The 16,525-nt window shown below is 31.8% G+C and overlaps 1 protein-coding gene across 19 annotated transcripts in view; it reads right to left on the bottom strand.

Annotated features, from left to right (window-relative positions):
* The window catches only part of LOC143253272 (uncharacterized), a 71,034-nt gene that overhangs the window by 26,112 nt on the left and 28,397 nt on the right, over window positions 1-16,525 (bottom strand). For 16 of the 19 annotated variants that reach the window (XR_013029477.1, XR_013029479.1, XR_013029476.1 and 13 more), the window contains exon 6: window positions 13,161-13,214. Coding sequence is in view for 11 of the 19 variants with exons in the window: in XM_076506853.1 (XP_076362968.1) it covers window positions 13,161-13,214 (54 nt within the window). In the remaining 8 variants the exon portion in view is untranslated. Of the gene's footprint in view, window positions 1-11,154; window positions 11,983-13,160; window positions 13,215-16,525 lie in introns of those variants that run through there. The other 3 variants (XM_076506856.1, XM_076506861.1, XM_076506862.1) reach the window with 1 other exon arrangement.

The raw sequence follows: 16,525 nt of genomic DNA, 5'->3' as shown, positions 1-16,525 counted from the left end.
ATTAAGAAATTGTATATGCAGGTGTGGCATTTCCTAGATTTTTGTTTAACCCAGCTGAATCGACTCTAGTATTTGGCCAAATATCAAGCCATCATTCACACATATCTCCAACTGCAGCCTTTTCAGAGAAAAATCCAACAGCCTCTTGAAGTTGTTTCAGAATAAAACAAGGTGAACTTCATGATTATTCTTTAAAAAAACCATCTTGAGTACTAAAGACACTGCTGAACATCCTTTAAACATGCAATTTGGTCTGTCACTACGACTTTAGTATTAAATCATTTGGCACTTTCCCACGTGTCCAGACATTCTTCTGTTTGCACAAGGGGATAAATGTACATCATGTTATCATGGCAGTAATCAACACAATCTGTTCACGCAACCTTCTTCCTAATAATCATGTACACTAAAAAAATTAATAATACCATCCTTTGACATCTGTAGTATTTCTGTGCTGGTCCATTAATTAGGTTCATACCCTCCATGTGTGATGGTGAGTTACAGTAGTTCTACCCAACTGGCTGTTTGGTCTCACAAATAAGGTGGTTTGCTTAACTGCCAAGTCTTTCATGTTGCACTGAATTTAGATTGCTGCTGTAGTCTTAACCAAGCAACCTCAAATCTATTGATAATCAAGTGGACACCAAGAGCAACCTTAGCAGATGTTCATCAGTTCATGTCATATTCTGCTACAATTATTCCAGTGAAGAGCTCAAATCCCAATCATCTGCAATTGCAGAAAAACACTGGAAGTTTTTCTTTATAAACCAGCACTACACTGGTTACACTGAAATGTAATTTACCCAACAAAAAAGCACAGTTGGAACATCTTATGCAATAAGTCCATTTTGAAGATGCCAGTGGTTGATAAAGAAAAGTTTTTTTGCAATGATAACCTATGGTCAGGTGGCCTAAAGAGACTTGTTTCTCCATTCAAATTTTGGGTACCCTGTTCATCAGAAAAAATCATCTTGCTCTTGTTTTGATATCAGTGTTGTTATACATCTTGTGTAATGGTTTTACTTTGTTGATGAACTGAGTTCACACACACACACAAATCATACTATACAGTATAATATGTTAGAACTTTTTGTTAATAGGCTTCAAATAACTGTTCTGCAAGAAAACTGTGCATCAGAGTATACCACAGTGTGTATGCACAAATATTTTGTTATTAATTATTCACTGTATTCTAAGACATACTAATACACCCAAAAATTTTAACTGGTACAATACTTTAGTTTCTCTATAATAAAACTAATTCCTGAGGCTATAATGTAAAATGTAAATTTAGAAAGTGCAAGTTATAATAGTTTTCTTCACAAAAACTACACAACTGTACTTACAACTGAGCATAGCAGCTACAGAACAACGTCACCATACATGTAAATACTGCTACAATTTTCTTCAGTGGATCAAAAGAAACTTCTTAGAAGATTTAAGTGAAGTATGTTACTAATGAGGTTGGAAAATGCTGTCTTAAAAGATGGACTTGTACATAAAATATTTTTGCAAAATGAAAATTTACTGAGTTTCATCTATAACAGGTCATCCCTTAAATAATGTCTGATTTTAGGTTCAGAAAAAGAGAAGGATTTTAATAAATTTTTAAAATAATGTAATCAATAATGTATGTTCCATTATTATTAATTACTTGATGCCAACCATTCACAAGCTTCTGAATGCCACTTCTATAAAATTCTTGAGGTTTGGAAGAAAAGAATGTGGAGAGGATAGTTTTGACATCTTCATGTGTTCCAAACTCTTTTGCATCAAGATAGTTCTACAAACTTCAGAACAGATAATAATAAGATGGGACAAGGTCTGGAGAATAAGGAGAATGTGAAAGTTTTCCCAGTCTGGCTCTTCAATCTTTGCAGATGTGATCCTTGCTGTAAGGGGCTGTGCATTATCCTGGTGTAACACCTTTACAACTGATCAAAGCAGGCTTCTTTTCTTTCAGTACAACATTCAAGCACTCTAACAGTTGACAACAGAAGTCTGATGTAATCATTACATTAAGTGGCAACAACTCAAAGTGGATCACACCAACAATGTCCTACCAAATGCTTAACAAGACATTACTAGGGTAAAAGGTCCATTTCTTGCTTGCTTTAGCCAGTTTACCTGTACTGAGCCATTATCTGCAGTGCTTAACATTTTTATAGTATTATCCATTTTTCATCTCTAGTCACTAATCTGTCCAAAAAAGGTGAGTTACATTCACGAGAGTGCAGAGAAGTGCAAATGTCCACTCTTGCTTTAAGATTGGCTTCTGTCAAATTACGGGGGACCTATTTCCCAAGTTTTGACACCTTTCCAAGCTGTTGCAGATTATGGTGAACTGGTAAATGGACTGAATTAAGTTTATGTGCTAGTTCTTAAACTGTTACAGTACGATTTTCATCAAATGCAGTCAGCAGAAAGTCATCATTAAACTCAACAGGATGACCTGAATGTGGCACATCACTTAAGCTGTAGTCACCTTATCTGAAACCACCTTCTACATTTTCTTTCATTGAGACTCTGTACTATAAACACCTTGAATGTTTCATGTAGTTCCTGCTCCACTACTGCCTTTTTTAAACTCATAATGCATTATATGCCTAACTTACTTCTCAGAACACATCCATCTTCATAGGGGTTTATTTGATTAATGATCTGAAAAAGTGGAGTTGGGTTAGTTTCTTTTATTTGTCTGAACATTTTTATACACATCCTACTACACATTTTAGTCATTAAAGCCTTCTACAAACACAGAAATTATGATGCATTTTTTGTATTAAAGTTTCAGACATTACTTATGGGATGGCCTGATATTTCTTGATGTCCAATTCTTTACCATTACATTCTTACTGGACTACTACATTATTCAGATATGCTTAGAAGACAACTACATCAAAAATAGTAAGATTTTTTTTCAACAGTGCTTCCACAAGCCAGCAACCCTGGATTTACAGAAACCAATTTTTCAAGCCATTCCAAATCTTTTATTCATTGGATAACACGTTTTTACCTAAACCTGATTAGGCGAAACATAGGTGACTATCACACCCTCTGTGAAAACCAGATCCAGTATTCAACGAGAAAGTTAGTTTTTTGTGTTTTTTTTATTAATAAAGTAATGTTACTATAGAAAAAGAATGGCTTATAACTGCAAAACGCTTTTGTACAGTACTTTTGGGAAATGCTCTTCGAGAGGTCAAAATGGTAAGAAAAGAAGGTGGGATACATACAAAGAGCAAATTAAAAGGATTGATTACACTATTCCATTGGAGAGTGAAATAACTGTAATATCTAACAATACTTCCAAGGGTCGCTTGGATTTTGTGACACAGAAGAAATGATGCAGATCATCCAATAACTGAACTGTGAAAGCAAGTTGTCCTAAACATTGCTGTAGTACTCAAACACAATGCAGGAACAATGTATATTCAATTAAGCAGCCCTTTTGTATCAAATCCTCAGCAACGTCAAACTTTACAAATGAAGAAGCTCAATGAAAGGCATCAAGTTTGAGCTCACGACAAGAACAATCAATTGCTTGCAGTCGTCCTGACTGTAATAAGGATTCTATGCACCATTTTACTCCTAGGAGATAGTCTTATGAATGTGATTGGAAATGACATTTGCCAGTGATATGCAACAAGTTTTGCCAAAAAAAAATTATACTGGCACTACTATGTTAGTCAACGACATTCAAAGTGAAAGGGAGATTAAATAACAAGATTTTGAAACAGCTAGATGAAATCTTCATAAACTGAAGTCTGGGTTTCACCTATAACCTCCAGTACAATTTGTCCAGCATTACTGGAAGCAAGCTGCATTGAAAGCAGTAGAGTACTATTGTTCAAGGTGATAAGAATTATCGCACTGATGCCAAAGTCAAAGCCTCTGTATCTATTCTGAAAACAAACATGAATGGGAACAAATAGCCAAGAAGAAAATACCTATGCTCAATCTTAGCAAAAAGGCTGAGTGAGAAAATCAACACCACCACATTTTCTAAGTTTATTGCAATGTACTATGAGAGTCACAAACTTGCAATAGCATCACTAAATCTGCAAATGTTTTCATAACACTTTGTGTGGAATTTTAGATCAACCTGAAATTGCTAAATATAGGGTTTTAGCTCATTACAGAATGATGTTGCATATTACTGTCTTCCATATTGCTCAAATCTCGAGTGCCTGGAAGCACTGTTAGCAGTAAGTAATTGATTACTCATTGAAACATCTGCAGCACATCACAGTTTCTAATTTTAGCAAGACTTTCTGCCTTGTACCAGTGTCATTATTCTTTTTTTTTTTTCTTCAGACAACTGGTTTTCTTTCATCTATAGAAAATAAATGTGTCAATAATCAATGTGCTCAATTATACAAAACAACTCAATAAAAACTTATTATTACTTTTATACAGCAGGCAGCCAAACTGGTTTACTTTGTGATTTATAATTCATTTGTAGGAAACTTTCAAAGTCAAACATAACAGCATTAAAGATTACTTACAATTAGAATGACCAGATTTCCAAATGGAAAAACTAGGATAATTCACTCCTGGTTGTTACATATTTCAAATAATTTCAATATTATTTAACACACTTTGCATTTATTCAACTATTCCACACATTTCCAAATATATTAGCATTGGTATCGTTCTTGAAATAATTTCAGCTATTTTTTTTAGTGATAAGACACAAATGAGTAAAAAAAACAGCATCTAAAAATTCTTAATAATTCACATTATCCACTTCATCTTAAAACATGCTACTTCATACCTGTATTTAAAGAATCAATAACATTTTCAAATGTACTACTTAGCATTACTTTGAAACGTTTTAAAACATTTTTATGAAAAATAAAGGGAATGTGTTACTTTTTTCCACATTAGCCATAAAATTCAGTACATCACTATGTAAAGATTATTTTGAATATGTGCACTGCTTTAACAGTCTCTCTGTTCAGATCTGCATGGTCACAAGTTTCTCTTCACACAACTTCTTAAAGACAAGAGTACTATATTACAAATATAAGCAAATCAACTAGGCCTTTTATATTTGATTTGATGTGACTGACAGTTTGATGTCTATCACAAAACTGGGATGTTCTGTTGTATGAACTTTTCTCCAGACACTATAAAAAGCTACCAAATATAAAAGAATTGTCCCACCAAAATCAGGACATACAATCACTCTACTTAAAACAGTTAAATATGTAATGATAGTATTTGTTATAAATTTGAAATAACTTTCCCTGAGTATTTTGCACAATATAAATCATTACTTTTACCACAAGTTTAAAAGCTGTACTATTTAAGAGGGTCAAAATAGGGATGAGTAGTTTCAGAAAATAATGTCAACAATACGTCTCAAACCTTTAGCTTGTTTATTTACTTTTCTTGCAAATGCTTTTTTAGGTAGCTACTTTGTTCTTGTAATTTTTTGAAGGTTCCTATTTCCCCCTTTTAAAAAAATTGCTAATAATCTTGTGAATATGGGGGTTAAATCTTGTTCCAGTTTCTCCCCAAATGTGTTTATGCTATGTATACAGCATATATTCATTTCTCACGAAAATAATGCTAGAAATATCAGTCTCTTGAATTTGTTTCTGGCACACTGTAGGAGATTGGTTTTATGTTTTAATACTAGTGAACTGCCTTTCAAGCAAGTGTCTGGCACAAAGGCCAGCCTTATAAAGTCTGTTTCTAACCATGTACTTCATGTGTTAATCTGTCTTGTCCAAAGATCCCAGTAACCATGCCATCCATTTCAGTCTTTCCACATTCTGCTAAAATACACTTTCAACTGTTTGTAACCAATATGCAACAGTTTGTTGAATTAGCCACCTTACCTTCACTTAATAATTCCAAACACAAGAGTAAAACATACATATGACTTCTTTAATACAACCATAGGTTATGAGCAACAGACCACTTTTTTTACTTCAAAGTGAAACAAGACTGTGTTAAACATGTATACAACCAGCTGAATAACCAATAATTTACTTTCAGTTCAGATGATTAATTATCATGTACCTTATTCACATGATAATAAATGTAAGGTTCACTGTTATTACAACAGTAATTCTCTTCTTAAATCTACAATATCAGAAATTCCAGTTATTGGTTTTTGTACTACCTGTGGGTTATCTACACAAACTATAAGTTCCTATATTAAACATAATTGCAGATTTTTCATATATTTTAAAATACTAGAAATAAACCAAAACTTGTCATTAAAAACATTTTCATTTATTCTTTAACTTCATGTTATTTCTGGTTTCATTTCATTTCTTTTCACTTTTTTGTCCCATTTGAAGAAATCGTTCCCTGATTATTCCTTTTCCGTTTCTTTACTTACTTGAATCTGCTTCTATGTTGGTTACCTGACAAGCCTATTAAATCTGGCAGTTTCTAATTCAGCATTACAAAAAAACGTTTTTCTTCTTAATCCTTTGATCAATGCTTTTTTACAACTGCCATTTTTGTTACTCTCTCTTCTCAGGAAGACAACACCTATTTACTTCAGCCTTGAGTCTGTATCAATTATTACATTCTTGCACTTCCCTCAACTTAAGACAACTACTTTACTCCTTCTCACACTTCCTGTCAATTTTGTTCTCATTCTTCCCTCTTCTAAAGAAGACTACATTCCACTTCTTCTTTTGTTTCCTCATCAATAAAGCTGTTATCATTTTTTGAACTACTTAAGGTTTTCACAGTATATTCTTAGGGTTAGGTTGTTTAGAATTCTGTGTAAAGCTACACATGGCCTATCTGCACTAGCCGTCCATGATTTAGCAGGGTAAGACTGTAGGAAAGGCTAGTCATCACTACACGCTGTCAACTCTTGGGCTACTCTTACCAACAAATAGTAGGATTGACCATCACATTTAACACCTCAACAGCTGAAAGGATGAAAATTTTGGTGTGATGGGGATTCAAACCCTTAAACCTTAGATTACGAGTCATGTGCCTTAACCACCTGGCCATGCCGGGGCTATATTCTTAGGTGACACTTTCTATTGCTGTAATGACACTTTCCTACCTCATAACTTGTCTCCTCTAAAATGGATTTTGTTAAAAATAATCATTTTCTCCAACAGAAAACAAGCAGTCTCTCTCTTCATTTTTTATTTCTTTTACCATAAAGCTTCTGAGGTAATATTTGTGTGAAGAATAAAAATACTGTTGCCCATTATATAGTTAGCATATGGCATTTGCATAACCCCAGTACCTCCAAAATGCATACCTAGTTCTTTTTCACTATTTTTCATATTGTATCTAATATTTACTCTCTTCTACCAAGAAGTATCACTAAAGCAGCAGTGTAGGGTAAGTAATTAAAAAACATTGCCATTCAACATGGTGTTATGTATGCACTTTGCTAAAATTTGAGGCATGTCCAATTTCATCCCTACTTGTGCACACAAGATTAATACAATTCTCATACAAAACCTGTACAGAAGTACCTACTACAAGTGTGAATGTGTGCAATGGCTCAACACTTCTATAAAGTTGTATACATTATGGAAGAGAAATATTAAAACTGTAAGATGAAAAAATATTTTAATTTTAGCATAAAAATCACCTTTCACCCAGACTAATGAGTCAAACACAGACTAAGATAAATTGGGGGACAGTATTTCATAAACACTTTGTTCATAAATTATAATTTTTTAGGAAAAAACAGTTGTAATCTTTACTAAAAACTTGCCAAATTTTGTAAAGATAAATATGCATGTTCAGAGTAATAGAATATACTGTTTCACAGTTAAGTTGTGTTTGAAGGGTAGCAAAATATATTAATCCACCTCCATATCACACACCTTCTTTAATCTGACAGCAAACCCCTAAAATATTTTAAATCAAAATATAATATTCCTTCATACATCTTTTTATTATTGATTTTGTATTATATCTGACTGAAAAAATATCGTGTAAAGGAAGTCTTCACAACTCACTACAAATAATTGTTGATATTTATAATTCATTTTCATACACAGTTTATCTGTTTGAATATTACAAAATTAAGTTATATATTTTCTAGCTAAACTTTCAAATTTCAATTTTGTGAATTAAAATTAATGTGTACTTAAATTATACAACATTTAATAAATGAAAATCAGTATGGTTTCTACATATACACAAGTAATTAAATAATACTTCAAATCAGAGATTCCTGTACAGTCATAATTTTTTGTAAAAACCACATCTTTCCATACCTATTCTTTTACATCTTATCAAAGATATCAATCTAGCTTTTGTATCTGAAATATACATTTCAATGTAATGTATACCAAAACATGAGTTTCTAATTAATAAAGCTCATCAAAACCTAACACTAAAGATAAATACAACTTTGATATTATCTATTTTCAAAATAGGTGTATGGACAGTTTGCTTCAGGTTTGTCAAAAACTAATTAAAGCACAAAAGATACACTTGGATGGTAGAATCAGCTTTTTTTTATCATAAAATATGAACTTAAAAATGCACATGGCATACAAAGTGCAAATCATAAAAATAAAAACTTATTTGGAAGAAAAATATTATTCAAGAACAAGTTTTTACATTTTAAATCACAACCTAAATCTCTTATTAAATTAAAGTGAAAAATGGGAATTTAAGTTAATATTTAAAATGAGCTTCACAGAAACCCTTGACTAGCTTTCCCTCAGCTTGTCTGGTAGAACAAAGAAGAGTAAACTACAAATATTTGCAATATCTTTGATCAATTAAGAAGTGTGTATAATACTGATAGGTGTCACTTTCACCCAAACTAATGGTGGAATTGCCTTTTCACTTGTTTCTAATAAAATTCTTTATAAGAAGTTTTTTTTCCACAATTTGGTGTTCTTGCAATATTGTTTACTTGTCCTTCTGAATGTTGAAACTATTAATAAAAACACAGTGTTAAATCTCTTATTAAAACTGTCTAGTATTGGTTAAATGTCCTGAGACAATCAGCAAAGTGTAAATTGATTTATGGCACTTGATTAAAGAAAATGTTCAGTTGTTTAAAACAAGCTCAGACACAAAATAAATTCCTGAAAAAGATGTACATGTACATATGTAATCCTAATGGTGAAACAATAACTTAATATCAATTAAATACGGCCCACAACTGCAGTATGTTTAAAAAATGAATACAAATTTGAAAAAAAGCTTCATTTCTTTTCTTTTTTTTTATTTGAAAGAAAGTTTAGATTTCTTCAGTGCATGTAAAAAGTATGTTACTGATTCACTTCAGGATGAATTTCCAACACAGGCTTGAAATTTCATAATTTTATCCCCTTTTCTGTGAAACTTTCACATCTTGATTTTTTACTACAAAACAAATATACAGTGACGTAATAAAGATTTAACTTCATTAATCTTCCTTTTTTCACAATGAAGCAATAAGAGGTTCTCTTATTGTTTCTTTCATATAATTCTTTCATAGTTATTTTAATCTCATTGTAATTAATTGTAACTTTTTATCTTATCCTTACAAATACTGATACAACAAGTTTCTAATCTTTTGTTTCAGTATAATCTTCACAATGGGTTATCTGCCCTCTGTCAACTGCTAAAAATCCGATACTGGATTTTAACACTAATTATATAAACTTACTGTTGACCCACAAATGGACTCCTGTCTTTTAACTTTTACTCATGTTACTTATTTTAACTCAATATGTGTATCAATGGTTTATATTCTTCATGCTCACACTATTCCATACTTAACTTGAAACTGGTCATTCTAACAATTTTTTTCAGTGTGGTGATCCCCTTGCAAAACGAGTAATGTCCTAACCAGAAGTAAATGCATGTAGTTGCTTAATATGCTTTCTTAAGAATGTGACAATTAGAAAAAAATAAACTTATCTGACCAAAAGGTGAGTAGATTCTTCAAGTGCAATGTTTTGAAATAAGATATAATTATCACAAAACTAAAAAATAATTTGTATGAAAATTTGTATTAAAATTCATTTTAGAACCATTTCAATATACTTCTAGGCTAAAACTAAATCACAAATCATAGTTGGTCTTCAACTGCAGATAAATGGTGATCCAAAAATAAAGCAAAGAATGAAAAAGTAACATTGTGCTACTACGTTGTTCATATTTCTTGCACATGTATTACACTTCTACTACCATAATGTGAAGGTGAGCTTAAAAGGAGTAAATACACAGGCACACACTAGACATGTATAGTAATGTTCAGGTATATGTAAGAAGCCAAACCAGATCAATTCAGAAATAATAGGCTGTTCTGTGTAATTAAATAATGTAGAGCACACACAATAAATTCTTATGTAATAAAACTCCAGTTAAAAACAATCAAGAGTAATGGAATATAGAAAAACGTGTTGTTCTTGCTGTCAAAACATAATCAAGATAATATTTCAAAAGAAAGCCGGAACTATTTAGTTAAGGGCTATAAAGCACTAACCACTTGACTACACATGGCCTACATAAATTTGATTTCATAAAATAAAGCCAGTAAATCTAAGACTTGCAATATAATGCACCAGGCACTAGGATCACACATAGCCTATCTGAATTTTTTCTTAAAATAGAACTGTTTACCCTAAGACCCAGTGTAGTATGCTAAACACTAAGGCACACTTGGCCTACCTGAACTGTATTTCACAAAACAAAACTAACCTCAAAACCAAAAGTATGAAGCACTAACTACTAGGTCACATATGACTCACCTAAATTTTATTTCACGAAATGTGGATAAAATAGAGAAAGTTTATCAGTGGTTTGACATTATGTTCTGAAGTAACAAGATCTTAACAAACCTAAATTATATATATATATATTCTACAAAACATTTTTTTTATATAGTCTTTTTGACAAATGTAACAGTCCAAAACTGTCGGATGAGCCCAGTGTATTCAGAAAAATGCATCTTCCCACCAACTGTTGTGTAGTGGGAACTGATGTTTTAAACAAAGTACTATAGATTAGTTAATAGTTCATGTATTATTATTTAGTTTACTAATCTAGAAGTTCAGGATTTGAGAAATTTTTGTTTGTTTGGTATATTATATAAATTGTTTTCAAATGCTCTACTATCATTCAAATGTCACCAGACCCAGAAATAAGACTAAAAATTTTTATGGCACATGGAGTTGAATTTATGTTATTATTTATGGATAGTAGTTAAAGAAATTCAACCTTTATTTTTATCAAGGAGTACAGAAACATCTTTATTAATAATTAGTGATAATGCTAATTTTCCAGTTTAGTTTTTCTGAACATAATAGTGATTAATATTTAAATTTCCTAAACGTAAACCCTTTTCTCACCAATGTGGAACCTGAATCACGTTACGGTTTCAACTAGTGTCCTCCTAACACTCATGATACAAATTAATAACATCTAAAGTCATAGACAACAGCAGTTGTTTATTTGGTTTAAGGAATAAAATTTCCTATTTTCACACTGAGAGATGTATATAAATTAATAAAATCCAGTACAAAACAGTTTACAATGAGTATTAAATAGTGAAAGCAAAATATTACAGTTATAAAAATTTTAGAATTGGCAGATGTTATTCATCCAATCTTGCAAGAAAATTACTCTTGATATAAACAAAAAAAAATCTGCCCTTCTATTATCACACATCACAATTTTGTTTATAACATGTTAACAAACACTGTCATTTGGAAATCTTTTTCTCCTGCTAAAGTCACTAAAAAAATAGAAAAGTCTACAAAACTACAACAATACAAAATGGGTCACACATAGACAGTGATAATGTATTGCTTGACACAAGTTTGTGTAAATTTAAGTATTATGCAAACAAGATGAAAGTTGGTACTTCAATATTGTAACAATGATCCAAGGCTGTTTAATATTGAGGCCCTCCTCCTGCATGAGAGGGACCATAACCTGATGATGTGTCATAAAAATTATCTTGTGCTTTGCCATAGGAGGAGGCCCCTCTGTAGTTGCCATTGCGGTCATCACTAGGGAGCCTGCTGGCACCTACAGAAACAAGTTGGTGACATGAGAGACAACAAGTATGTTTAATATATTTAGAAAAACAACCTTCAATATTGAAGTATAGGTTTTACAGACGATTTCAAATTGTTCTTTTTTTTTTTTCTTTGCCTTTTAACTTTTCTTCTGTTCCAGAACAATATGAAGAGCCCATTAGCCAGGATTGAAGAACAGACTTAATTTTTTCTGCATCTCTGAACAATTACAATATATATACATATATACAATTTAGTAACAATAATATTGCTGGAATTTCTCAGATTTTCATAAATTTATTTATTGATTGATTGATTTAGTGTTTTATGGCACAAAGCAGCTAGGCTATCTGTCATAAATTTATATATAGAAGTTTTTCAATTAGTAAAAAACATTATGATTAACTTACTTGATATTTTATTCACCCATTTGATAAATGTCTTGCAACATACCATCTATGCAAATGAAGTGAATTATGTACATTCTTTCTAAGATGATGTTAATACTTTCCACATGCTTCTGGCTTGGATCATATTATCTTAGTTAATTCATACATATTTAACATATAATTTAGTCTAAAAATGGATCTTTAAGATTATTTTTCTTTGTTTTACTTAAAGATTAAACTGAGGTAGTTTTTAACTATTATGCAACCATTTCAAACAGGTAACACAACTTCATGGCATAATTTTAGGTTATTAAAAGTTTCTACATTGTAACCTCACACATGTAGTGCACATTCAATACAACAAGAATCTGTTCATACAAACCAAACAGCTCTTGAATATTCAGAACCCTAGCTCATATTCTAAAACTTGTTATTTTGGTTGTAGAATAGTTTCATTTATTGGAGAGGGAAATTAAAAAAGAGTAAACCAACAATACCACATAGCACTAAGTTATTATGAGTATGTAACAACACCTAGTTACTACAACACAAATAAATAATGCTTAAAATATGCAATAGTTCCATTTAAGGCTATCAAAAATTAAGAACTTGAATAATTTTTTTTCAATATTCTATTTAACGAGGTTTCAATACATTTTTGAATTTTCACTTTGTCTATATAGACAACACACATTTTGTTCTTTCGAACTGGCTACATTAAGTAATTATACCTGAATATTTACTTGGAGACTTTAAGCATGATAATTTAAACTTCTGTGAATGATAAACAAAAACCTACCCGAGTCATAACCTTGTTCACAGCTCCTGTATGAAATGTATGCTCCACAAGCACCTTAAAACAGATAAGTGACTTTATTGTGATTTTGCATATAAATAATGAATATATCAACTTAAACACTTTAAAAAACCATTAGAAAAATGTATCCAAGTACTCCACTTTTTCATACAAACATTTGTAAAATGTAAAATATGTAATGTGTCTGTACAAGATAGCACTACCAATAACCTTAAAATACTGAAACAGAGAACAGTAATATTTTATAAAACTTGTATATCAAGAATAAAAACTTCCAATTTATTATACAACTTATTTTCCTTAGCAAGTTTATTTTCCTAAGTCTGTTTCTGACATTTGTACTTATCACTCTGATAGACTACAGCAACAGCACCTACCCTTAAATACCTGGAATGTTGTAGGTAGCAGTTCACCACATATGTAAAATAATTTTTAAAGAATCTTTAGCATTTTTATTATGAATTTTGAAGAAAATGAAAAGCATAACAAAGACTTATTAAAATTTCAAATGTTTGTAAGGGTATGAAAATCACAAAAACATTCTCCAATGTATATTCTTTACACCAGGTGGTCAACCATCTTTCACTTTTCTTGTATGCATACATACATGACACTGTCTTTGTCCACTTTTTCTAGTTCCTGAGGATAGAATGCTTTCTAAAAAGTAGCAAGAAAATGCTTCTTTAACAACAAGTCTACCAGGAACAGTAAGTCTATGTCTTCCTTAGAAAGGTATTGTTGCCTTTCCAGAAACTGGTAAATTGCATTGTAACTAAACTGCCTCAGTGACGGCTTTTTGCCAGTTTTTACTAGACACACGTTATAAGAATTCAAAATTGAGATATCAATTGGGTGAAAAAAAGAGCTTCCTGAACCACTTCACACATTTACAAGGGCAATGAATTTGTCCAATTTGCATATAATTTTTGTCAACTAGCCTCATGTTGATAGCATAATCTGAAACCATATTGGGTTTGGTTATTGGTTGTTCAGTTTTGTAATCACCCTTTCCACTGTATTTCATTTCACCTTTATATACTGTACTAAGCAAAGTAACATAGCACTTGTCTTTCCATTGAAGTGCTAAAATATTCCCTTCCTTCTTGGTCTCAACATCTCTTCTTCAGAAATGCAAATTTAGGCATGTTCTTCCAATTAGTTCTAAATGTTCCACAAAAATCAGGCTTATTTTTAAAGAGAATGTTGCATAATTCTGAACTTGTATAGTAATTATCAGTATATATATGATCTTTTCCAAGGTAGTCTTTCAACAACTGAAAATCCTAATCAAGTGTATTTGGAACATCTGCATCACTTGTAGAATAGATAATCATATCTATTACACATCCTATCTCACAGTCAAATAATACAAAGATCTTTACTCCAAATCTATGGTGTTTGCTTGGAATTATTGCTTGAAAACAATCCGACCCTTGAAAAGAATTAAAGATTCACCAATAACTACTTTTTGAAAAGAAGAAAAAGATTCTTTAGATTTATTCTTCATTACTGTAAACACTTCTTGAACTTTCCGTAATCAATGGTTTGTGTTTGGTTCTTCATTATTTGCAAAGTGCAAATATCTAAGAACCTCCTGAATCAATCTTGAGTAATGTATTTTGGAAAAACTGGAGTTTGTATAAGGGGATCATTCTTCCAATAATCACCCAACACATGCTTTCTTATATGTGGCAAAAGAATCACCAGAGCAAAAAAGTATGCATTTTCCCATTTCTTACTTCACAATGTAGAGGGTTGCTTGGTTGATTTGGTGTTTTATGGCACAAAGCATCTAGGCTATCTGCGCCAAACGTCCGGTAAAAAAGTAAAAGTAAATTCAGTAAAATTCATAAAAGAAAATTAAGATAAAACAAAACTAAGTTAAACAATAAATAAATAGCATAAATCCAATATTTACATCTAGTCTACAACGTCAAGAGAAAAACTACAATAATTTAAGTTGTAAAGGACTTTCTGCAGCATGACTGATAATCATCACTCACCAGGAAAAACAGGTAAGCACAAAAACCACCATCAGTAACCTGAAGTTGGGCTTTCCAGTCATGGTTTCGAGTTACTTAATGTTACGGTCAGTTTCTAATTTCAAATTGAACTAGATGAACTGTGATTTTCAGAAGGGAGCCAGATTAAAAAGGTGTAAAGTATAAATTAAAAACTTAAATGACATTAAAAAAATTAATGGCCTTTAAAAAACTAAAACATTACTAAGGTGGACAGTGTCACCATCACCAATAACATCGTCTAACGTTATGGACAAACATTGGGACAGAACATGCTTAAAATGGTGCTGTTGTGAATTAAAACAATGAAAAGCAAAATGTGGCTTATTGTAAGCTGAGTGTCACACAAACTACCCACTGGTGCATCAGTTCCAGATAAAAAAAAAATGATGAGTTAAAAAACTTACCAATGTATAGTCTAGTTAGAACAACTTCCTCTTTCCGATCCTTACAATAACAAGACGGCAAAAGTACAATATAGGGTTTCATTTGGAAAGGTTTGTTTTCACGTTGCTCACTCCAAGTCGACTGTCAGCTGACATGGAGCCAAGCCTTGAATACAGGACCATAGTCCGTGTATGGGATAGGCACAGCAGTGATAGTGCCAGAGCATTGGTTGATTGATTGAATTAATGTTTTATGGCACAAAGCAGCTATGCTATCTGTGCCAAACGTCTGGTAAAAACGTAAAAACAAATTAAATGTAGTAAAATACAGAAAAGGAAATAAAGGTAAAGCAAAACATCATTGAAAAACAGAAAAAGCATAAAATCAATGTTGACACCTAATTTATAATGTTAAGAGAGAAAGCAGAGTAAAAGAAGTTGTAAAGTAATTTCTCCAGCAAAATGGTAATGATCATAACCTGCCAGGAAGACGAACAGAACCACCGTCAGTCATCTGAAGTTGGCCTTTCCAGTCCTGGTTCCGGGTTATGTGTCATAGCAGCCATTATCAAAATGTAAAATAATAGAAGTTTTAAAAGACATATAGCAAAATCGTAATAATGAGTAGCCAAATGTCCAGTAAAAAGGTAAAAGTAAAATAAATGTAGAAAATTCGTAAAAGTAAACGAAGGTAAAAACAAAACAGCAATTAAAAACAGAAAAAGTACCAGAACCACTGTCAGTCACCTGAAGTTAGTCTTTCCAGTCATGGTTCCAGGTGTCATTATGGCCTGTACCAAAGGGTAAAGTAATAAAAGTTTAAAAGATATGCATCAAAATTGGAATAACAACTCGCCAGGACGACTAACGAGTAGTTCAAACAGCAGCGTTAGTCACCTGAAGTTACCTTTCCAGTCCTGGTGTCGAGTTATTTAATGTT

The sequence above is a fragment of the Tachypleus tridentatus genome, chromosome 6, assembly GCF_004210375.1.
Source record: "Tachypleus tridentatus isolate NWPU-2018 chromosome 6, ASM421037v1, whole genome shotgun sequence".
In the NCBI taxonomy this organism is placed as follows: domain Eukaryota; kingdom Metazoa; phylum Arthropoda; class Merostomata; order Xiphosura; family Limulidae; genus Tachypleus; species Tachypleus tridentatus.
This window is presented reverse-complemented; position numbering and strand designations above follow the sequence as displayed.